Consider the following 24,960-nt stretch of genomic DNA (forward strand, 5'->3'; position numbering starts at 1 on the left):
GAAATGTCTTTTAAAATATTGAATTTTTTGAAGTTAAGATAAAAGCACTAAAACACATTCTAGGCACTGAAAATGTATTAAGCTTAAATTATGAATAATTTGATATTAATAATTAATGACTAATTATTTAATGGACTGAATGAGTCAACTCTACTCCAATATTGTTCTCTTTTATAACTCAGTATAAATTTAATATATGCCTTTTTGTTTTTGCACCAGCACAAATTTAAACATTTATCACCAGCAGCTCATCAAAAAAAACCATAATAAAAATAAACTGACACACGTATACCCGTAAACTCTGTTTGCACTGACTTGCTGATACAAATATTTTTCTTTAATATATTTTGTCAGAGCTCATCCCCCTCCCCCTCCCCCTCCCTCCCCCCTCCCTTTCCACTGAGACAGGCAGCAACAGGAGCGTCACTCTACACCGTGGATCATCTGTCAGGATATCACAGGAAAGAGAGACGTCATCCTCTGGATAGGGCAGGTTAGGCTGATGAAGACTGTCAGTTAATGCATGTGTGTGTGTGTGTGTGTGTGTGTGAGAGAGAGAGAGCGGGAGAGAAGGATGACTGGTGCAAAGGTGAGAGAAAGGAGAGAATAGTGCTCCGGGGATAGGAATAGAGTAAATAGTTATTTGTGCCTCTGTGTGTAAATACAAGTTTATGCACTCTTGCACAGGTGTATGATCACTGCACATGTGTGCGTGTGTGTGTGTGTGAGCGAAAATGTGTTGATAGTCCTGGTTGTCAGGGGATCAGTAACAAGGATGCTCTTGCAGTGATGTAATGCCTACAGGAGAACACAGCTGCCATGCCTGGGGGGTGAGGTAGTCACCAGGGGAGAAAGAGGGGAGGATGGATCGAGGAATGGAGCAATTGAGGGTGGGGGAAGTGCTGAAGAAGAGAAGAGGAGGGGGAGATTAAGTCATGGGAGGGTACTGGCGAGGAAGAGGGGCTGTTTGAATCAATAGGGAGATAGCTGAAATGATGCTGTCATATTGCCAGGGGACATTAGAAATGTCACCGGTATTGTGTGTGTGCTCATCTTGACTCTTTTTCAAACATCAATAATTGCACCGCCATTAATCTGCACACACTACTGAGATTCTCTGTTCAGCTTTTTAGAACAGAATAGTGTTAAACCTAAGTGTAAATATGTGAGAAGCTTTATGTCTTCGTTGCATATGATAACATCAAAAGGGTTGAGGAAGTGAAAACAGGGAATCAGAGGGAAGGGCAGGTGGTGGATGGTGGTTCTTAGATGCAATCGAGAGAAGGAAGCACAAGATTAGGGGTGCACTGATGCACCACCTGGTCATGTGTGAGGCTGGGCATGAGGCAGTCTCATCTCTATCTCCACAGCCTCGAGGGATGCTAGCTCGTAGCACTCATTCAGCAGCCCCCCCCCTACCCTCCAAGCCCCTGGAGAAGCTCAAAACCCGGGGGCTACTGCACCAGTAAATCTGTCTCACTGGCAAGAAATTAGTTTAGACTTACTTTTAGACACTCACTCAAGCATTTCCACAAAGTATAAACACACACAGACACACAAAACGGGGAGAAGCTAAAAAGGGTAAGCTATCAAGCACACCAAAGGGGGCTTTCAGGACCAGACGGGTTTTCATAAACCAGATGAACTACTTAAAAATACCAGTTGGAGGTTTTGAATGGTGTGTGTGTGTGTCTGTGTATGCATGTGGAGACAAAGGGGGACTGTTAAGTTTCAATATGAATCGTTGCTGGCCACTGCATGTGTGTCTTGCGTGCATATAAAGCCTGTGCATTCACTTTGAGTGCGTATAAAATAAATGTTAACTTTAGCTTTATACAGCGAGACAGCTTACAGCTGTTTTCTGCGGTTTTATATGGATGAATAATGTATGTGTGTGTGCAAAACAGGCTGAATATGTGCAGAAAGCATGTCCATGACTATACACTAATGAAAACATGAAGAACGCAAATGTGTGCTTGCATTAAGAGCGCACACTTCACCCTGCTCTGATTTCCCCAGAGGTGAGTTTGTCTACACAGGTTCTCTTGAGTAGAACGGATGGCTATTTCATTCTAAATGCAAATGGCCTGAGCTGGAATGCATAGAATAACACCCCTCATCTCTCTCATTGTCTCTCGCATGTGGTATCAGTCTTATAACGGCGATACTGTGACAGAGAGGAGCTGACACCAGATCTGTTTGCTTTTAATGGGCTTGTTTCACTGCTACGTGCAGACAGACAGGCAGGTCTCAGATCAGTTTAGTGTTAATTAGCTCCTACCATCACAGCAGGCAGACTGACAGATCCACTGTCCTCACAACAGAGCTGGAAGCCACGCCATCTGCTCCTCTGTTAGCTCAGCGTCTTGTCTACCTGTCTTACAATTAACTCAGACAGTCTCAGGCTGTACCAGGGCATCTCTCTGCAGACTATATGCCGTGCCTGTCTGTGCCTGTGGCTGAGTGGTGTTTTGAGATTAAGTGATATTCTTTAAGAGAAAAACTACTATTATCTCATCAATGTGATAGTGACTCCCAGGGTTTCTTTGACCATACTGAGGCATATTAGAAATGGAAGTGTAACACACAAATCAGCTTATAATTCAACAAAAAGAAAAAAGAAAAGAAAAGAAAACAAACAAAAACATATATGTCATTCTTTCGATCAATTCCCCTCCTGGACAGACATCCGGCACAAGGCAGGGTGTAACCTGCAGACTGGATTTGGGTGTAGAGGACATGGTGACAGCGGCTACTGCAACACCCGAGGTCAAGGTTAGCTTTTCCGGCCATTACATGCCCTGGACACTGTGTGCATGTGTGAATGTGTCACATCCACAATGCGACAGTGACATCACTCCGTCAGCTACAGCAGAACAATAGGAAGAGAATGACGTGATGCCATGGGAGGAACTGGGCAAGCTGTTTCTGCGTGCACCACTGTGCCAACACCTACATCATGCTGTTTAATCATCTGTAAAGCTGGTGGGATTTCTGAGCTTCCCTTTTTCTTTTTAGTCCAAATAAAAAACAACAAAATATAGATATATAGAAGATTTGTGTGTATACATGTTCTCTAGACATCTTTTTCTTTTACCCTGGGGAACCCTGATGTCACTTTATCTGAAACAGGAAGTAGTTACACAACACAAGAGGAAGTGGCCTCTCAGTAATGTCCAGCCTTCGTGTGTATTTGTGTGTGTATAAGTGAGTTTTCTGTGTGTCCGCAGAGGGAGAGATATGAGGAGGACTGAGAATGATCACAAACTGCTGCATACCTCAATCTGAAGGTTTGGATTTGCCTGGAACTCCAAAATTAGCCTGTTGCTGTGGAGATAGAAAATCTCCCTCTTTTATCAGGAAACAGCAGCAGCCCTCGAGGTTGAACCCAAACATTTCGGTGTGTGATCAGCATGTATTTACGGTAAAAAGACCAGTGTTACAAGTCTGTATACATACCAGGAAAAGTGTTAAACCACACAGGATTTAAAGTATCAGCATTGTAACAGGCAACTATTCTACTCCTTTGCTACTAGTCTGGAAAAGAAAAACCTTTCTCTTTTTTGGAGAATAATTAGCAAACAGCATATTAAAGCAGATCCTCTGGTGCTGTAAGTTTAAAGGGAACAAAGTACAAGTCTGCAAAGACGTGGACTTCGTCCACACAGTAAAAGTGGAGTCTTTTCAGCAGGTAAATAAGGAAGCAGCTCTGTGGCATGCCAGAGATAAAGTGCATCAAAGACAGCCCAGTGATAAACAGGAATCCACCATTGTTCCAAGGAATGACGTTATGACAGGAGCGGCAGTGGGCAGTCCGAGCATGAATGGAATTTGGTGGATGCAGTCCAGGCCTCGGTAGGATAAACTAGCATAATTGTTAGCTACTCCTTTCCCTTTTCTTCTGCCTTTGGAAATTTCCACTCCACATGTGTGTCAGAGTCGTCAGGGTAAGCGCCTCAGCGGTAAGCTGACGGTGTAGCAACCAAACTAGCGAGCACTTGGCCCAAACTCATGATGAGGTTTGAGTTATGAGGTGCTGATGGGGGTGAAGCGAGCTTTGGGTAGCACACTGTTCAGCTTCAGCTCCTGTTGACCTGATGTGTTGACACTGCCTAGGTAACAGTTTCAACAAACTATGTTTATCCCCTGCTGGATGAATGTATGACCGGGGGCAGGCTGGGACGTTCAAAAGGCCTCTAGATAGAGTTCCAATGCAGCAGGACACAGAAGGTATGAACAGACTGTATACACAAACCAGCTTAAATACCTATACTATAAATAAGTATGTATTTAGGTCACCGTCACAGGATTTTGCCAAAAAGTTGACCTCCGAGTAAAACATCAAAAAAGTAAGCAAATATTAATTCTGCATGTGTAAATGAAACCCTAATTTATACTCTTAATGGTTATTTTTTACAGTCATGTTTTGTCTTTGCCACACACGACTCAGTTATCCTGGATCACAGTGAACTTTATGTTAATTCCTTCCCACGATTAAAGTAATTTTAATTCTTCTAAGCTTAACTATCAGTACCAGGGTCTCATTCACAGACATACTGAGCTCTAATCTTTATCCACACTACTTGAAATTTATGCACATCTCTCCCATCTGGGAGAAACTGTCAGTCTTCTCCTTTGCATGTCAAAGTATATGCGTACAACAATGTGTTTCTCTTGTGCGTCTGTGTGTGTGTGTGTGTGTGTGTGTGTGTGTGTGTGTGACTCGGTGATGGAGGAGAAAAGGAAGAAGAGCAGGAGGCAAGCAGAGCAGTGAGATCACGTCATGGTGGAAACATTTGGCAGCAGCTCACATAAACACACACACATATTCACACACACATGCGCGTGCATCACACTGTGCACACACATAAACATGCACATATGCTGGCCTGTTTTTGTTCTCCCAAATTTAAGGGAAAGAAGGGGAAAATGACATCAAGCTCATCATGTGAGGCCAATGAGACGGACGGGGGAGGGGGCGAGAACACTGGCAGAAACAGAACATTGTTACATAAAATGCAACTTGGTACTGGCCTCCTCTGGGCTTTGTTACCATATTTATGTGTGTGTGTAAGAGAGTCTGTCCATATGTGCATGTATCTGCAAGCTTTCTCAAGTGTGTGCACAAGTTAAGGGTTTGCCCAATATCTCATCAAGGTCATTACCTGCAAAGCAGAAAACAGAGCATTATGCACCGTCCAGTTAGAGGGCTTTTCAAACCATGTCACACTTTTCTGAGGCGGGAGGTGATGTCATAGATATGTTTTAGCCTTTATTCTTTGACCTTTGTGCTCCTGCGGTGCTGGCTGGGGTGGGGCCGGTATGTGTTGTGTATCTACAGGCCAGGGTGAGAGCATCGAGGCCACTGGCGCCAGATGTGACGACCGCAGGAGTCTAGGCCTAAAAATAGAGCTCTGTTCTCAGCACCATGAAACAGAAGAGAGGAAGGAGGAAGAGGAGGAGGAGGAGAAGGGTGTGGGTAAAGAGAAGCAGAATTAAGGGGGAAGGTAAAGGGGGTTGAAGGAGAGATGTAAAGAGGACTGATGAGGAAGGCGAGGTCATTGAGAATACTGTGTCGGATCTCCCTGGGGACGGTGAGCTCACCTCCTAATGGCACCACTGGCTCCTTCTCAATGAAATCATTGATCTGCTAGAACTCCCCATGGCGTAATTGAGAGGTAGGAGGGGGACGTGGAGGGGCAGAAAGGAGCAGAGAGGTGCAGAAAGGGCAGGTTAGGAGGTTAGTATACACAGGAAAGAAGGGGGTGACGGAGAAGCTGAAGAGAGAAAAGTTGTAGGTGGGGAGAAAAAAAATGGACCTCAGACACACATCCACAATTAGTCTGCAACCTCTGACCTGCACTTTGACCAATGATAACACACCTGGAGGCATAAAGCAGTAAGCAAATGTCATTCAAACACTGTTTACACAACTTGATTGATTACATCATTTTCCATCACACGCGTATCCGGGGCTCTTTCGAAGCCCACAGAACCGAGACCCCCAAGCAAAACTATAAAACTTTTACAGCAGATGAATTTTTAGCAGTTTCCGATCACATAAAACTGGTGATCCGCATCTGTTGAAGCATCTCAAACACACATGCGCGCTGCAGGTGTCCGTGTAAATTGTGTGTGTGTGGAGCAGTTTCTTCACCTCAGGCTTCAGCTTCAGAAAGGCAGACTTCATGCTGGGCTCCAGAGGGAGAAGAAACATAAAAGAAAGTCTTTCATTTCTGTGGAGACTCACAAACACTGAGCAGTGCGACCTGTCTCTCTGAGCGAGCTCTGTGACCACACAGGCTCTGACATGCACGCGCATACTCACGCACACATTCAGGATGAAATAAGGAGTATTACCTCATCTCCTCAATTGCTCTCATTTGTCTATTATGTCTTTTCTCACACAAATACTCCAAAACATTGCCTCATACGCATTCGTGCTCTGCTTTACATGCACATATTCATGCACACACAAAAACATGCATGCTCACAAACAGACCTCCTTATGTAGCTCATTGGAATGTCTGAACGGCTGCATTGTAAGGTTGTGCCTCCCATGATTACCTCACCTCTTCAGCTTCTCTCTAATGTCTGCGCGCACACACACACACACACACGCGCGCACACACGAAAAACACTCCCCACACTGTTGTATAACAGCACACGAGAATGAGCCGTAACTTACTTGACCTTTGTACCCCCATGTCTGCGCAGTCACACCCTAACCTGATGTCATCAAAGCCCGAGGAATACAGCAGCTCCTGTATGTGTGTGCATTATTTACAATGTGCATGACAAAGAAAGTGCAAGTGAAAGAAAATGAGAGGCACCTTTCATCTCCTAATACCTCTCATCAGTATGTCACCGCCTTGTCTCTTCTGTGCTTTTGCGTGGGAGACAGAAAAAAAAATCAAAAACTGTGTCTCAGATCACAAGCTACAGTACATAAATGAACCCTTTTCAATGCAGTTCATGGGACTCTGTATCAGGGACAACACTGTCAATCTACTGGACACTTAAAACATGAGTCATGCAATACTTGAATGACAAAACTCATTTTGTCACATTTTATTGTGAAAAAACGCAGTTTGATTGATGTGTGTCTTCAACGGAATGTGAAACAGCTTAAACCTGACGAGGCCTGTTCATCTGTGAAATCACTGAAATATTCACTGACATCATCGCCCTGAAGATGTCAGTGAAGATTCTTTATTCACCTATGTAGCGAAATAGTAAATTTTTTTAAAAAGATATATGACATTGAAAAGGCAGCAAACATTTCAAACTGCAAAACTTTAATTTGTTTTGGCCACATAACTGTTTCAGGATTACCTGTCCACTATGAGTGCAGTCAAGTGCTGCCAGTGTAGACTATTTAGACATGCATTTGCCCCTTGTCACTACCTCAGTTCAGTCGGTGTCCCTTTTCTCTTTGACCTAACGGTGTGGTGCTTTAGTAATCCCACGAAAAACACTGGCAGATGGTGCAAGAAAAGATTAGAAGCAGTCTCACACATCAGAAACTCTGCAGACTCACACATTACACAGATGACATACACATCTGCATGTTCCTGCACCTTCATTTCCTCTTTATGACCCAACTGCTGTCAGGGTGCTTTTATAATCTTTTGCATGTGTTTAATTTCCTAATTTCTAGCTGTCACCCCCTCAACTCAAAAGTGCTTGAAAAAAAAAAGAAAAAAAATGTGCTATGAATAAAACGTATTGTTATTTTTATCTCCACCTCCCTTCCACTTGAAAACACTACCCAACTCTCTTTTCATCCACAGCTCATGAGTAGCCTTTTTGAAAGTTCTCTTTTTATTCTGTTTTGCAAATTAGACTGCTGAAACTAGAACACGATGATGACGCCGGCAGCAAAATGTTTCACGCTGTCAGTCCTATAGCGGGGCTGCTGTGACGCATGACACAGCTGGCATCGGCTAACATACCACCTAGCCCCACACTAGCAGGGAGTGTTCAGCGTTGTCTCCAATTTGGCTGTGTGCTTGCAGATTGGTGGGAAATGCACAAACTTTAGAGCCACTGGGGAGGCAGCTGGCTCCAACCAAGTGATGATCTCCCCCTCTACACACACACGCACACACACACACACACACACACACACACACACGCTATCAGAACTCTGAAAAAGGCAAGACACATCAGCTTGAGCTCCAACTGGGTGAGATCACCGCTGTGTTAAAAATACAGCTGTCCTGAGAGAGGCATGTTTCTCACAAGCACTTTCACGCAATCAATGAAGTAGCATAACCTTAACCTTTGTGCTTGCATGGATTCACAAGGACACTTTCCAACTACAACTACATCCAGCGTGAATGCATTCTTTAATACAGGGTGAGAATCGGCATTAGTCGTTTCATTCACAAAAACAATTGCCCTTTTGGGACAATGCTACCAGTATGACGTTTTCCACATGTAACGACATGGTGTGCTTTCCAGTTGATCAATTACTGAATGGCAGAAACCTGAGAGGGGTCACAGATTGTTTTGGGATCAATATGTTCCCAGGGCATTCATTATGATTGTGTAACATTTCATTCAGGCAGCTTATCTGGCATCTCCTGTCTTCTCCTGTCTTATTCCCCCTAGTTTAAAGGAAATTTACGTCAATAAGCATTAGGTTTAAAAATGCAAAAAACATAAATCCCTTTCAGAAATGTTGCCCTAATCTCCCTTTGGCAAGCTTCTGCATAACTGACATTTAAGGTAGAAAAATCAACCTCCCCTCAGACAAGCAGCTTCATAATTATTCTCGAATTCACCCTGTTCATCCCATTTATGGATTCTTTTCATCTCGCAATCCATTTCTCCCTCCTTTACCCACCCACATTACCCCTCACTGGATTTGCACCAGTGCTACACTCTGCGTAGTGTGTGTACTTCTGGTGTGAGGCTGAAAATAAGTCCCCAGTCAGATATGAGGTCATCACGGGAATTATTAGTAGCATAAATCAGAGGTTCAGTAGAGGGGAGGTGTAAAAGCAGGAGGTGGGCGGAGAGGGAGGTGCGAACTGGGATTATTTTTTTAAATTTGGGAGATGGGAGTAATGCCAATTACAAGTCAAGAATGAGGAGGCAGAGAGCGGACAAAAAAAAAAATAAAGGATGGACAAAAAGATGCATAAGTTTTTACTCATTATTTAATCCATTACTTTATTTGGGTGGGTTTCATTTTTGACACAGTAAAGTACAGAGAGTGGATGGGAAAGCAGTGAGTGAGTGGGAGGAATGGCTGGGAAAGGCTAGTGCATGTGGTGGCCTTTGGTCATTCACACAACCAGGTGAGCAATATTTAACTGGTTTTTAGGAGGCAAGTGTGACATCTTCAAATGAGTAATCCTGTCAAACCAGTGGCCCATTTCAAAAAATAGTTTTCTTGCATGCTTGCTTTGACTGCTCTGTGAAGAGCTCGAGATCCAAGGCGGCACATCGTGGCCCCTGACCTTTGAACTTTCTCTGTACTCAGTTTGTTCACAAATCGCACATTGTACCACTGTGGGCTGCAAGCCTGAGTTTGCAAATTCTTTGTAACAGAAAAGACAAGCGTCCTTTTAGACACCAGGCACTTTGCCGCTGCAAACTGTACAGATGCAATGAACAAGAATGCCCGTCATCCCCAATTATTTTATAAACATTGTCACATTAATAAAACTTAACAGCAACACTTAAAAATCCCGACAAGCATATCCTATTCTTATCTCTCACACCTTCTCACTGATGCTTTTTTCCCACATAAGCAGATCCCACAGCAATTGTTCACATAACGTCATAATGCATGCAGGCACATGCATGCAACACCACCCACCTGCTTGCATGCACTGCAAATACAGACAAATATTATGTACACAACGCTGCTGCTAGCTCCACTGACCCCAATATTACAACCACCCAAACAAAAGCGGACGCCATTGGCTGAGTCCTACAGGGGAATATTCTCTGCCACTGTTGTCGTGGAAACAGCAGAAAAGCGGGGACAAAAATGGAAGAGGTGTGATTCCTCTTTTTCTTCCTCTGTTGAAGAAACACATCGAGAACGAACAGAGATTGATAACGAGGAGGGAGCTGCTGACAGGGGGTCCTTCAGTATTAACAAAATCCTGGCTTTTCTGCAATCAGAGAGTGTGTGTTTGTGTTTGTGTGTGTGAGGCATCAAAAGCGGTCGTGTGTAAGCACAGTGTATGCACGGGTGTGTCCACCCAAAGCATGCGCTCAGTACACTTCTGTGACAAATTGTAGAGGCTGTGTGCTTTCAGGCAATCCTTGGCATCCGTGAATGACTCATGAAAAAAGCACTAATCTCCCAGCGGAGGGAAAAGGAGAAGAATGGGGATGCAGAGAGAAGAGCCGAGATTTGCAAGAGCAGCATGCCTCTGCTGCCTCGTTTCCAATCCTGACTGAGGCAGATTACACTCCCCATTCTGCACTGACATATTTGGGACGGATTCATAAGCCTCGGCGGGTGGATGTGTGTGTGTAATATCATCCCTTAAAAAGCTGCAGCCACCACAATCAAGATGTTATTAACTCAACGACTATTAACAGTCTTGGTGGGGCTCAATTATAAATCTCAGTGTGCTTAGTGGACACTACAACAGGGTAATAACTGTGATAAATAAGGCCAGAGGATTGAAAGTTGAGCTTCACCGTTACTGCAGAGATGCTGGGTAAGGGGAAGGGTGCAGGGGAGTTTACTTCCCCTCTCCCTCCTGTGCTCGCACATACCTGCAAACCTTACACCACGAAGTCAGAACACTAGTATAGTGTTAAGAAATGGGTAACTGACTAAGGGCTACATTGTTGTCCTGTTTTTCTCATGAGTGACATCTGCTGATCGAACTGTGCAACGACAACAGTGCACCTGTTCGAGCTACAATAAATAGCAGTGCATACACACACACACACACACACACACACAAAGGAAAACAGACTTTGAGATATTCAAAGTCTGCTCTTTCTCCCTTTTTTTTGCACCACCACCATCATCACACATGTCCTTAACTTTCAGCACCAGCACCTATGGACACACATGTAGACACTCATCTTACCGGTGAGAAGGGAGACTTTGTGGAAGGTGCCCTCCAACTTTCCCATGAGAATGTGCACAAAACCATCTTTGGACAGATGCCCTGCTTCTTTGGAACTCTGGTCATAAACCACCACTTCCTGCTTCCTGCCCAGCTCAACCTGCACAGAAGACAAACAGCAAGGAAGAGAAGAGAATTGATTATACAACAAAAAATATCTTGTGCCAAAGCCAGCAAGGAAGTGGGAGTTAGAAAAAACTGGAATTTCTATCTAATTGGCATCTTGGGTAATTTGGGACTTGGGACAACCCCAGCATTTGAATCTATGACATGTATTCAAACTTGTGGGTGGGGTTTGAGGAATATTTTCTTTCGCCTGAGTAAACCCAGGCATTGTAAGAGGGCATTCTGATGACGCACTGATGGTAAATGAGCTGCGGCAGGGACCAAACCTGTTTCCTCAAACACCTGACCTCTGTGCTGCTTTCACATTTTCCAGGAAGAAGCAACAAAAATAAAAAAGAAATAAAAAGGAACTCACAAACACACCACGGGGTGTTTTGACAATAAACTTTTACTGGTGCCTGTGACTGCAACAGTAAACAGCAAGTACTGCATGTGCTTATAGTTATAAGATAATGCACAGGACTATGAATATTGCATTAGGGTAGGGTATTGCACTGTTCAGTCATAATGTTTTGTTTTGGACAAATATGAGAAGGATGATTGCTGTAATAGAGGATAAAATCATGAAAGCTGGCTGCCTAGCGAAGGGCGTGGACATCGAGTGGCTTCATAGTGATGCTGTTTATTTCAGATTGGGAGAAAGATGAGAGGATGTGAGCATGCGCTGATGCGACAAAGTATTTCTTTGCGTGTGTGTGTGTGTTTGCATGAGGGAGCATGTGCATGAGGCTGCACACAAACTAGCCAGACTGTGTTCATTCTCCATGTTGTCAGGCAGGCTTTGGTCACATGACCATCAGGCAGCGCCTACTGCAGCTATGAATCACTACCTCACTGAACCGCCACTGGACAGGAGACGGGAGAGGGAGCGGGAAGGAGGGCCAGCTACAGGGAGAAAAGGATGGAGGGGGGTTGGGGTGAGGTGTGGGGGTAACTACACATTGGGTCAGCGAACAATAGAGACAAGACGTGTAACAAAAATTGAGAAAAAGAAAAAAACGATGAAAGGGACAAAAAAGGGATTTAGGAGAGGAAACAGAAGACTGAGCGTGGCAACAATGAAACAAGACGGGTTGTGAATTCTTTGTTTACCTCAGTAAACAACAAAAGCACATGATCCTCATGTGCAAAGTGCTGCTGAATATCCGCTAGCTTCCAGTTCCTCAATGTCTCTTTGCTTTCTGTGCACGTGAAGGCACAATGGCGATGACAACTCATGGTATACACAGCTCCAGAGTGCACCTGGAGCGTGTTTGCTAATGTTTCTGCTTACAGAGCAGCTGTAGCAGAGTGGCTTGGAAGACTGCCAGGCAGGTGATTTAGACAGGACAAGGTCAGTCTCTGAAGCATGCTAAAATCTCACTCTGGCTTAATAAAACCTGACTTAGCTAAGCCTGCCTGCATCCAACACCAATACTGACCTAAAAGAATGAAAACCTGGGGTCTCGTTTATAAAACAGACTACCCATTTTAAGCTCTCAAATTACTTATGATAGGGAACCATTTAGAAGTAGTTATTTACAGCAAAGCCTACACTTGATGTGTGTGAACCTGCAGTGAAATTTGCATGAGCTTTGTGCACGACATGGCAGCAAACATCAATATCTGCAAAAAAAACCCCAAAACTCCAACAACATACATGATGTGATATTCTATAAAAAGTTCATCCAATGTGAAGGAAGTAACCAGACCTATATTATGGGATTGCAAAAAGACACAGACAAATAGTGCTGGTTAACATCTTATAGCGACTTAATAAGCACACAAGCAGTTTCAGAAATAATCTGCAACACAGACCATCAGAAAATTGCAAAGACCCTGGTTTCTTTTTATTCTATTTATTAGCATTGCGATATTTAGACTTCTTATCTATATCACCTAAAGTGGTTGCAATAGACAACTGTTGCTAAAATACGCTGCAAAAATAATAAGATCATGGTTTGTGTGCAATGCAGCTGTGAGGCCATCTGGCCCAGTATACACTCACGTACAAAATATCAACCAGATTAAGAACAAAAAAAGAAAGAGCCCGGGGGTCATTAGCATGAATTTAACCGTAATTAAAGTGCACAATTTCTATGATTTCCTGTTTTAGCATTTAACTGCCCACAATGCACAATTTGTTATTTACCCTGCGTCTCTTTGTCTTTGTTTTAAATTCCCTGCATCCTTCATCCTAACTAACCCTGGATATTTTGGCTAATAATCCTAATGGGATCAGATCTAATTTGGGAGTCTGATCTCAGTGCCTGAGGATTACAGGCCTTTAACTGTACAAACGTGCGTTACCACAAATATAAACACACTGCTCAATGTACACTGTGGTGTTGTTTATTCGCTGCGCAGTCTAAAAGGTTTACTTTCTAATGCGAAAACATGGAATGAATCTCATAAAGGAAATACTGTCACTGTCTGTGAAACTACTGTGTTCACGCAGTACATAGAAAACATCATAATTAAATACTTTTCTCAAACAACCACAGACACTGCAATTGCATTTTTTAACAATTTATTTTCACAGGTTTGGTGGTACTACCACAATATAGAAAAAAAAATATAAATTTGCTGTAAATGATGTACGGTAGTTAAGTGACAGTTACATGCCATTTTGATGACTGTTTTTTAAATTTTTTTTCTCTAAGATGATAAATTAGATCTCACCTTATTCCCTTATAAGATGAAAAGAAATGTCTAGATTTGTTAGAAAGTATAAATGGCATAACAGATAGAAGAATATTACACCAGAGGCTAAAAACTACCCATCTGGCTAAGTATGTGAAACACATGGAGGTTGCTGCAGTGTTGGAGGTCAACGACCCAGGGCTGGGGCTTGCTGTCAGACTGCAGCAGCAGTACAGATCCCTCATCCCTCTGCAGTGCTACAGCATCACTACTATTACAGTACTGGCCCAGGCTCTCTGACGCATGCACAATGCAGGTAAACAAGGAATGCCACTAGCAGAGAGGAAAAACAGGAACAGAAGAGGAAGCCAAGGAAAGGAATACCAAGAAGGGGGATCAGACGGAAACTTGAGGGAGGATTAGATATAAAGCAAGAGAGGGATGGAGGGACAGAAGGTAGCACTAGCACAGCAAATGCTACAATCCTGCTGCACCCAGGTCTCTCTAAAGGAGCTGGAGACCAGTGTCACAGCAGAGGACAAACAACAAACAGGAGAGGCAAGATACATAAAAGATGAAATTCTATTAAATGAGATACACAGAGCTAGAAAAAGGATAACATTTGACACTGAAAGAGAAAAAAAATGAAGGGATTGGGCAAGAGAGTTAGAAGTCCCTGTACACTTCTAACTGACCCTGTTATAAAATATGTAAGGAGTGGAAGAAAAACGAGGTTGGAGACAAGGCTGCAAGTCAGGTCATGGACTTGGTGTCAATGCTCCTCTGAAGGGACAGTTTGTATACACACACACACACACACACACACACACACACACACACACACACACACACATAATGAAAGATAACTGATTAGTAGCTTGGCAACAGGAGATATCTATGAAATAAGTGAAGCGCTGTCCTGCTTTACGGTAAAAGTTTGTGCAAAAAACTCTGACCCCTGTCATGCTGCTGACCAGTGACAAGGTCAGTGCTGAGTGGGAGTGTGTGTGTGTGTGTGTACTGGTCTGTGACACAAATCTAAAAATGGACCCACATTCCTGAAGCACAGTCTGGGTCCCCTCACGGTGTCCACTCTGGGAGGACCCACACAAAACAAGAGGAGTGCAGTACGAGCCATCTTCAGTTAACAGTAAATTCTTCAGTAACGAGGAGCTGAAGAGATACAGGAAATGGCAATAAACGGCGCATTATGAAATCTCTCTTTAAAAAGACAGCACTGTGAGCATGAGTCAGAGTTTGTTATTCCGATTCACCAGAAAAAAATTAATTACGTACCAACCATACGCCTATTATTTCAGTTGGTTTCTAGGTACATTTCTAACATTCTTTCTATGCCGATGTGGCACCAACTGGACCAAACTTTCAACATTACACACAATATATTGCATGTACTCTAGTGTCCCCTTTTAACTATTCAATTAAGTCAGTTTAAGACCCCGGCTCACAGGTGCAAACTACACCTCTCGCGACTGTCAAGCTACCACCCTGGGGATAGATGATGTCATTGACTGAAACTGGCAGCTGCCACCTCCATGTATGCTTCAGTAGCTGTGATATGTGTGTGTGAGACACGACCAACTGTGCTCATAAGATGTGGAAAGAGGTATATAATATGGTTCAACCTGGGTTCATAGATAAATTAGATTCTAGCCTTAGTATGGGGAATAACTGTGAAACATCCTTTAAAGTAAAACTTTACACCTGAATGAAAGTGATTCTGACTGGGATGTGGGTATGTGGCATGGTGGTGAAAGCTTCTGACGGCTCTGTGCATGTGCAGTGTGAGGTCATCCCTGATGATTTCTAAGATGTGGTCACCTGATCTGGTGTGGTCACACCTACATGTTGGTGAATATCAGGGATCCTTTAGCACACAGACACACACACACAAGGCCCTGTTCAGGGTACACATTTATATACAAGTGAATTCTTATACTTTTACATAAAAGTACACAGTTTGTCTGTCTCAGTACACAGACTTAATTTTTGTCTGTAAAGAAAGCATTCATTCTCTTTATGTGGTAATACCTCATCATCCTCCAAATTCTTTATATAATGAAGCCATATTTTGTATCCCCAAATCCTCTCCCATGAACTCACACTAGAGTAAAAAAAAAAAAAAACATATATTATATTTTCTATAATTGTTAGTTTTACTTTGCGATTAGATCTGAAACTATACACAGATTATGACATGTGTGTGTATGTTAAACAGTGGGATCTTAAAAGCAAACAATGACTCAGTGCATGACCTCATCAAAGCAAACATATGACATTATCCATCTCTGTAGAAACACCACTGCTGGCTATAGCATCTCTGTTTAAACTCAGTAAACAGATAAAAGTGAATGAAACACACGGAAATTTCCCATTTTTCCCATCTTGGTCATCTGGGAAATAACCAACACAGAAATTCATCATCTATGTTCTCAGTTCTGCTCTTGCAATCATGGGAGATGACACATGAAACACGTGTGTGATGTCCTTGATGGTAAAAAACAGTCTGTGTCAGATGCTAGATGACAAACACTTTTTGTTCCTAACAAAGTAAATAACTATTTCCTCTTTAGATGCATGTTTGATTTACCCATGAAAGTGTAACTTTTTTCATGCAACATGGAATTAAGCATGAATTAAAGTAAAAATGCTGTAAGAGAAAAATGAGAAAGTCGCCATTTTAATAAGAAAATCCTATAAGAGACATACAAAAGATGAATTGTTGCAAATGGAGCTAATGAGATTTATTTTTTTAATTTTCTTTCCATATGGGTTTCCCTATCATGCATCATTACAGCCACCCCCTAACCCTTCACATGGAAGATAAACACAACATATGGTGTGTCATCAGTGGAATTGATGGAGATCTTCTACATTGCATAAATCCATTAGTTGGTCACGTGTCGTCTCTCTCTGTTTGGCAGGGCACTCAGCCGATCTCACCAATTAAGATCACAGACAAGATTATAGACCCATTGCCTTTCTTTGCTTTATTGCTACATGCCCACTATACCAAACAAAAATAATAGGCCTATTGTTCATTATCATGTCAAAAATGTTGGTATCACAACAGCTGGAGAATATTTTCAGGTGTAAATAGAATATTTCCATAAAGGCATCACACTGATACGGCTGCAGCTAACAATTATTCAATTATTTATTGTTTTTTGATGTTTTTTTGTTTGTTTGTTTATACAGTGAAATTGGAGAAATCTGTTTAAATCTGTTTGCATAATTTCTTCAAATTGCCTGTTTAGCCTGACTAATAGTGCAGAAATCACAAAAGGAAAGCAGCAGCATTTAGAAAGCTGAAATTGAATGTTACGGGTTTCACTTGTTGTCATTTGACTTTCCAAAACACTTTTTTTTCTCTCTTGATCTACAAATTGATTCACTGGCTAAATGTTTCAACCAATCAGTTAATACCCATTACAGAGTCCAGTACTGGGGAATCGTTTATCAAATTTTTTGTGTTATCTATTTATACTACATTGAAATCAGCATAATTCAATTTTGCAAGCAGAAATCCTAAATTTTACAAGTTCACTCAGTCACGTCTGTCTTAAACTTGATGCACTGCATCTCGGTCAGTGTGCTGATAGAGCTGGTTTCTTCAGTTTACAACAAGAATGCAAAAATCAGCTAAATTTTCATCTGGAAACCTACTTGTGGTTATAAATATTTAAGTTCTGCCACATTAACAGATTTGACAGCTCATAAGTGTAATGTATCTATACATTACACATCCATGCTATTTCATTTGACAAAAGAGTGGGGTCAATTTCTATACAGAAGAGGAAGGGTGCTTCCCCAGGCTGGTTACTGGTAGTGAAAACCTCTGGTCCATCTGTCAGGCCTGCCTGGCCGGCTGTCCCCGTCACAGCAGCAGGGATTAGCCAGGCTTAAGCCAAGAAACCAGCCGCCTGCCCTCTAGCCTGTCGGAAAAGGCATGAGGAAGCCCCATTTCCGACTAAGCCTGCGCTCTCCCAGCAGAGGTCGTCCATCATCTAGCCTACTGTGTCCAGTTCTCTACACCTACATTAATAGAGAGCATTAATAAAAGGAGCTATGAAGGGATGGAACGTGAAAGGCAGAAGAAAGAGGACACCATTTTGTTTGCTGCTGTTCTGTTCTGTTCATTCAGCTCAGTTAACTGAAGCATTGGGAGCTTCGATGAAAGAGGGTGAGTGCAGCGCCTTGGGGGACGCAGGCTATTAGTTCTCAATGGGATGCGAGGCGAGAGGCAGCTGGGGAGGAGGCGGAGGCAGCAGCCCATCCATGAATACTGTCAATGCTGCTCTCCTGCTTCCTGCATTCACTTCCTATACAAAGAGCCACAATGGTGTCCTTTGGCGTTTTGGCTGGCTGAGACAGCTCCTGGAGATGCTCAGAGCCATGTGGGGGGTACAGACGATGGTGTGTATGTGTGCACGGGGGGGTCAGTCGAGAGCTGGCTTAAACACCACACAGCCAATCTGCACGTGCCCAGCCCGCGGCCTGCCAGTGGCCACACAAAAGAGATGATGTCATGCTTAGCCAATAACAAAAGAGTCTGGGTCCGTCAGGCCCTCCTCTCTAACCCGGCTAGTTCCAGCTTTATCCAGCCTAGCATTAATCACAAGCCTTATCCTCTTTACTGGGGGTGGGGAATGGATAATAACAAAGCAGGCATGGGACAACACTAGACAGTGAGAGGAGAACTGGAATAAACTAATAAGAATCGAGGTGGTTGCGAGCTGCTGCAGGCTATGGTTGCAAAACAGACAGACAAACAGAGCTGTCACGAGAATGAAAGTGAGCGAAATCAGGAGGAAGCATGGCTCTGTGGGGTGCCACAGTGTGAGATCTGCCAAGCACAGAGCCCCACGCAGAGATGAACCCAAAGACAGAGCACAGAAACGCACTCTGGCACGCTGCACTCAGGGCAAGTAATGAAACTGAAACTCTGACAGTGATCCAAAGCCTCAATCAAACATTTCTCCAGCAGCAGCTTATTTAAATCCATCAGCCTTTCTTTTCGCTTTCTCTTTGTTGTCTACATCTCTAGTGTTCAAAAGATTTTATTTTTGGGTGTGTATGATCTCAGCTAAAATAAAACCATTATGGGAACAAAACTGGATCTTTTGGTCGAAATAATACAAGTATTCAGACACAGAATCTTCTGGCTGATAATGGTTCATGTTGGGTGAAAAGAAAGGCATGAGGGGTTGACTCGCATTAAAGCATTAGAGCCAGGGAAAAACAGCAGGTATATACGGACTCTCGGTTAAATATCCCAGGTGCTATTAGTGGAACGGAAGTTCGTTTTACCATGTAGCTGTCTGTCATCTACAAATGTTAAAGTGTAACCCAGCAGGAGTACACAGAGCAATAAAGTAATAAAGTCTAAATATTTGCCTTTTTTGGGGAAGTTATGTTTTTTAGTTATGAAAGATGTACCAACAAGGTACCAGACGGAAATACATGTCAGCCAGTTTGAGGCAGACACACAATGGCATAAAATGGAAGCTGGTCATAAATCACTCTTATAAATAGGCTCAACAGAATAAGATGAGTGACAGGCCAGACAACCAGACCTCCTCCTGGCAACCAGGAAGTAGAACAACAAAAAAGAAGTGTGAACTGCCGTTCTGAGTCACACCTAAAAAAAAAATTTCACTCACCTGGCAAGTGTCATGGGTTGCTGTGAATCATTGTTTTATTGCACTGGGTGTAACTAAAAAGTTAAATATCTAAAAATAACATTTGAAGCCAGGAGGCTGAAAATCATCTCCCATGTCCTCTACAGCTTTTTTGCTTTCTGTATTCAGTCAAGTAAAACTGTTAGCTGATGAATGCATGCACAAACATGACAGCACAAAAAGCACATACTGCACACAAAACACACCGATGTCAACCCTCCTCCTCTCCCCCTACCTCCCCCTCTCAGAGATCCTTCAGTTTCACACAGAGACTAAAAATACAGGAGTCAGCATGCCGCGGGTGGACAGGCCATGGAAAGAAGGCTGTCATATTCGGAGGAGAAGTCATGGAAACCAGAAGGATCCGATTTCAGGGCCACTGATAAGCAACAAACATACAGTATGCGTGCCTGCCCACCAAATATAGCATCCGCTGATGTGCTACAGACTTGGCTAACACAGAGGAGGCTAGTTCGGAACTACAGTGAAACGCAGGTCAGACTGTTGGTAATAATCTCATACAGCTGGCGTAAAGTCAGCATCTTGCATGACGGCACTTCAACGGTGTGAGAGCGTGCTGACAAGGGAACCTGAATCTGAGACCTCAGGCTCAAAGAAAGTCTTCCAATATCAACTCGCTGCACCTACTGCATAATGAATACATGATACAAGCAGAGTTTCTATACTGCTATACTCTAAATGTAAGCAAATGAATAAACTCTAAGCAGCATCCAAGGAAAAATTTGTAAATCACCAAGGTGTGCTTGGGACAAGTCAATCAGTTGTTTAAAGGAGTTATTTCAGTCTGTGGGTTGAGGGAATTTATGAAGCACAGAAAGCACTAAATTTAAAAACTCGAACCATTTTTTGAAATGCTCAAATTTGAGTGGTATTCAAAGAATACGAATGCCACTCATCTTCTTCAATACGAGATCAGTATGGGTTTAGTAATCGTAAAACTACCAGCACCTTAAACTTGGCTAGGCACAAAGACTGCACACAGGGGAAACGGCTAGTTTGGCTCTGAGCAAAAGTGACAAATTCCACTTACCGGAACCTCTAAATCTCAGCAATTAGCATGCTATGTCTCATTTATTTGTGAGAAGTGTAAAAACGTACAAATGACCATTTTAAGAGGTTTTAAGAGTAGATTATTAAGCAGGTAGGAATCAAGTGTCTCACCCTTATCAGCAAGGTAGGAGCTTGGCATAATGACAGCTTGGCACTTAAGTGAATGGCTCTCTAATCACATTCTACCACCCAAAAAGCATCAGCTGTCAGGTAGCCTTAATTGAGCTTTAACTCACCTTCACTTTGCCATTGGGTTGAAGCAGCTCAGTGACAGACACTTTGTCCTGCTGCAGTCGCCTCTTCACCAGCTTTGAACAGCAAACGTTGACCGCGCCCTGTACGTGTGACGCGTTGTACTCAGAAAACGTCCTGCTGTCAATTACCAGCAAGCGGCCTGTCCCTCTCTGGATGAGGCTCGCCAGGCGCTTGATGTCCATGGCGCTCCTCTTGTTGGGCCCTTTCTCCCCTGCCATGATGTAGGATGCGCTGAGTGGGAAGCTAGGGTCAAAGACGTGGGGGTGGGGGGTAGTGGGGTATGAAGAACGAGGGGTAGATGAGAGAGGTGGAGGAAGGAGGAGGAGATAAGGGTCAGTGGAGAAGGGCTACCACTGGAGCAGGCGCTGGGAGATCCATGGTGCCTAAAAGAAGAAGCAACAAAAAAAAGGAAAGAGAATTAAGTAAACAAAGCATTCATGGAGAAATTTAAGAATGCGACAAACGTGATCAAAAAGGGCACATTTTGGTCTAAGCTTCACTCAATCACTCCATGGTAACAAATAAAGCCCTTCAAACTCAACTGCTGCAAAGTCACAACAACGGATCCATTTCACACACATTTCGAATCCTGACTCTAACACAAGAACTCACACGTACTTTTGATCTTTTGCATTATCTTTTATTAGCAGAAATTTAGCATCTGGCATTTTAAAATAACCACAATGCTATAAAGATGAATATAAAAGTTATTTAAAGACTTAAAAGCTGACCGGATCATCCAACGGGATTTAGCAGTCCTGGGATCTGAAGGAATATCACATATCCGAAGACAAAGACTTAAATTGGACAATAAAAACGACGGTGTGTGTGAGTGCCTGTGTAACTGTGTGAAGGCTGGTGGTTGTTGATCGAGGGTCTCTTGTGCAGTAGCTCATGAAACAGGAAACTGAGAGCGTGCGATAAATTAAGCCAGGGGAATTCAGAGAGCAGGTCTGGACACAGGCAGAAGGCCTGTGTGACATCCTGTGCGTGTGTGTTTGTATGTGTGTTTCAAATTAACCATCCATAAACTTGATGAACTGCCTCCTTCTATCCATCACTTCTAATCACTCTGATCTCCTCCGTGCTCACATTCACCACAACCCTTTTACCTTTATCATGAGACACACACACACACACGATCTGTCGTTTATTAGGGTTGTGAGAAACAGCATGTGTGTGCGTGCTAGACTGCACATTACAAAACCACTGTGCCATTTAATTAAGTCAACATGCAAATGAAAAAAAACCCAGCGTAGGTTGAGGTCCATTTCATTGGTCAACCAGGTCATGCGACAAGTAAAAGGTCAGAATGTGAATGCAGCCATGTTGTTTTATTCGTCTACAGGCACGTGGTGTCATTAAAAATGAATGGGCCTCTTCTCGTTTACCCCAAAGCGTAAATGCAGGTTTAAACCTTGGTTGAGTGACAGAGGTGCAGTAGCCAAAACAAAAACGATGATAAGGCTATGTTCCTCTTGAGAGGATGGGCAGAAAAGAAAAACAGTTAACAACACTGGTGAGAAAGTGAGAGAGGGGGAGAAACTGAGGAGAAACTGCACCTGATCAGTTGTGTCTTGTAACTTTTCACCTGTGGTCTGGCAGCGCCATAGAGGGAGGGAGTAGAGCGAGAAAGGAGAGCTGTGTGGAGTTAACGAAGGATGTTATTCAGCCTAGCAACTCCAGCCAGCTCAAGGTGAGGGAGAGGGGATGATTGTGGAGCAGGGAAGAAACATATGAAGGAGAATGTGGGTGAAAAATCAAATCTCACATGCAGACGACCACATCAAACATATGACATGGAGGTTGAGTAGATACTGCTGTCACATGCGATGTGACAACGTTGCTTCACGACAGCCTACAGCTCGTCTCCTATTGACTTGTAGACTGTTGGATGAACTGAACATGCAGCCGATGTACACATGCTATCGCTGCCTGGCAACAGGCCTGATGCAAGAGGATCAGCACAAGAACATGAAAGAGAGTCTAGAGAGACAGTAGCAACTGCTTGCACTGTTAAACATAACCAAACTGCTGCTGAATCAGAAAGTAGATTCCGGCAAGCATTGACATAGATAAAAATTTAGATAGTCAATGAAGGCTGAAGGCAAAACGCCCACTAATCTGCACAACATATAAAGCAGCACAAACAAATGAACACAGTCCACCTAAGATAAGCTAATCTTTTCTTTAACTGAAAAAGTGAATCACAGTTTATGTGGTACTAGCATGCTGACATAACTTCACATTATAAGCATCCGGATATCTATTCTGCTGAAAGCTTTGCTGCAATACCAGTTTGCCCCTGTACAAAAAACATCCCCTGCCACATTACAACCTGCACCATCACCTGTTATACCGTACCTTATCTGGCAGGGAGCCCTTTGGTCGTGCAGCTAACAACACAGCTTCGAGGGATGTGAATCTTTTGCTCTCTTTCTCTGTGTCCCTGCCGCTGCTGAGCACAGCATCTGATGCTGCATATGTCTAATGGCGACTGCTCTCCCACCCACCCAGTCTCACACTTTTTCCTCTCTGAATCTCTCCTTCCTTCTCTATCACTCTCTTTCTTGCTTTTGTGCAGTGAAGAGAGATGGGGAGGGGAGGAGTGTGCAGGTTTACATGTGTGGTAGTCAGAGACGGAGCGCTCTGCATCTTTATGTGTCGCTTGACAATCGTCCCATGGCAAACTCAAAAACATCCCGCTTGTATGGACAGAAAGGGGAATGGAAAGAAAGGTTAATATAGAAAACAGCAAGAATATTGACAAGAAAATATGAGAAAGGCAGAGAAATTAAAAGAAGCAACACAGCCATCCACGTGATTACTCAGCATAACAAACATCGCCCATCTCCTCATGCAAAAAAATGCCCCTCCACATCACATCCCAAGCAGGGAAAAAAAGGAAGAATCATTAAATAAATAAATAAATAAAATAAACTCCTCACACTTAAGGAAGCAGCACTAGGCTGTGATGCTCCGACTGAACAGAAGAAAACAAGCAAAGAGAAGAGAAAGCAGAGAGACAGACACAGTGTGTACAGGCCTGGAGCAGATTTGGTTGCCATGGAAACAGCCCAGGCTGGGGTGATAAGGGGGCACGAGAAGGGTGATTGTGATGGGATGCTGACTGATGCTGATGCTGGATACAAGATAAAGCTAAAACAGACAGTGGAGCTCAAGATAGATTCTCCCAACCTGAGCTGTATGTGCATCTTTTATTTTACTCACTTACTAAAAGAAAATGACAACAAATTAGTCTAAAAGCCACCGACCGAAATGATTTTAATATATCTCTATCTGATGTTTCCTCTAATATAGCCCCAAAATCTCACTGCTTTCCCAAAGCTGTAGTCTAAGGTCAAGCAAGGTCACACAGTCAGGATCTCCAGACAGACCAGGTTGTGCAGATCCATAAAGTCAAAACAAAATAATTACACCACAACAACTTGCAGAGAAACTAGTCTGACTGGTCAACTTTGAGGAAATTTTTACTTTAGATGGGAATTTTAAAAAAACCAAACCCTACACATCTTTCAGATTTCTGGAAATATATAGACGCCCAGCTGTATCTCTTCACATCCAAATTTGGCGAGACACACCTAAGTAATGACTTTAAAGGAATTCAGTAGGTAAGCACAAAGATGAGAGTAAACACTTCAGCATCCAGCCAAATATGATGTCAACTCAAATCATCTTTCTTTCTGAGTTATGCTGTTGGATGATGGCCAGAAAGATGTTTTTTAAGGACATTATGATGTCACTGTTAAGGATGGCAATTGAGAAACCGTTCCAAATACTTCATGATCATATGCCTTTGAGCTCCACCTGTCAATGCTGGTGTGGTTTTCTAACATTTCTGCATTGCAGAACAATGAAGCTAATCACATGGCAGTGGAGCTTTTCGTAATTCTTCACATTCAACCATTTGTTTATACTATGAAAACTTTAGATAATAGCACACTGCATTGACAACAAAAATCCTGTGCTGACCTACATTTCTCCACAAAGAAAATTGATTAGACGTCAACAAGAAAACTGATAAAGAATCAGGGCAATATGCAGAATTGATAATG

At 42.9% G+C, this 24,960-nt stretch overlaps 1 protein-coding gene across 4 annotated transcripts in view; it reads right to left on the reverse strand.

Annotated features, from left to right (window-relative positions):
• dusp8a (dual specificity phosphatase 8a) overlaps nucleotides 1–24,960 on the reverse strand; it is a 41,863-nt gene that overhangs the window by 13,273 nt on the left and 3,630 nt on the right. For 3 of the 4 annotated variants that reach the window (XM_031749224.2, XM_039615477.1, XM_039615478.1), the window contains exons 2-3: nucleotides 20,866–21,267; nucleotides 11,073–11,211 (exon numbers count right to left, since the gene is read on the reverse strand). In XM_031749224.2, the coding sequence (XP_031605084.2) occupies nucleotides 11,073–11,211; nucleotides 20,866–21,102 (376 nt within the window). In that variant the 5' untranslated portion in view covers nucleotides 21,103–21,267. Of the gene's footprint in view, nucleotides 1–11,072; nucleotides 11,212–20,865; nucleotides 21,268–22,475; nucleotides 22,496–24,960 lie in introns of those variants that run through there. The other variant, XM_039615479.1, reaches the window with a different exon arrangement.

Source organism: Oreochromis aureus, linkage group 7 (assembly GCF_013358895.1).
Source record: "Oreochromis aureus strain Israel breed Guangdong linkage group 7, ZZ_aureus, whole genome shotgun sequence".
Lineage (NCBI taxonomy): Eukaryota > Metazoa > Chordata > Actinopteri > Cichliformes > Cichlidae > Oreochromis > Oreochromis aureus.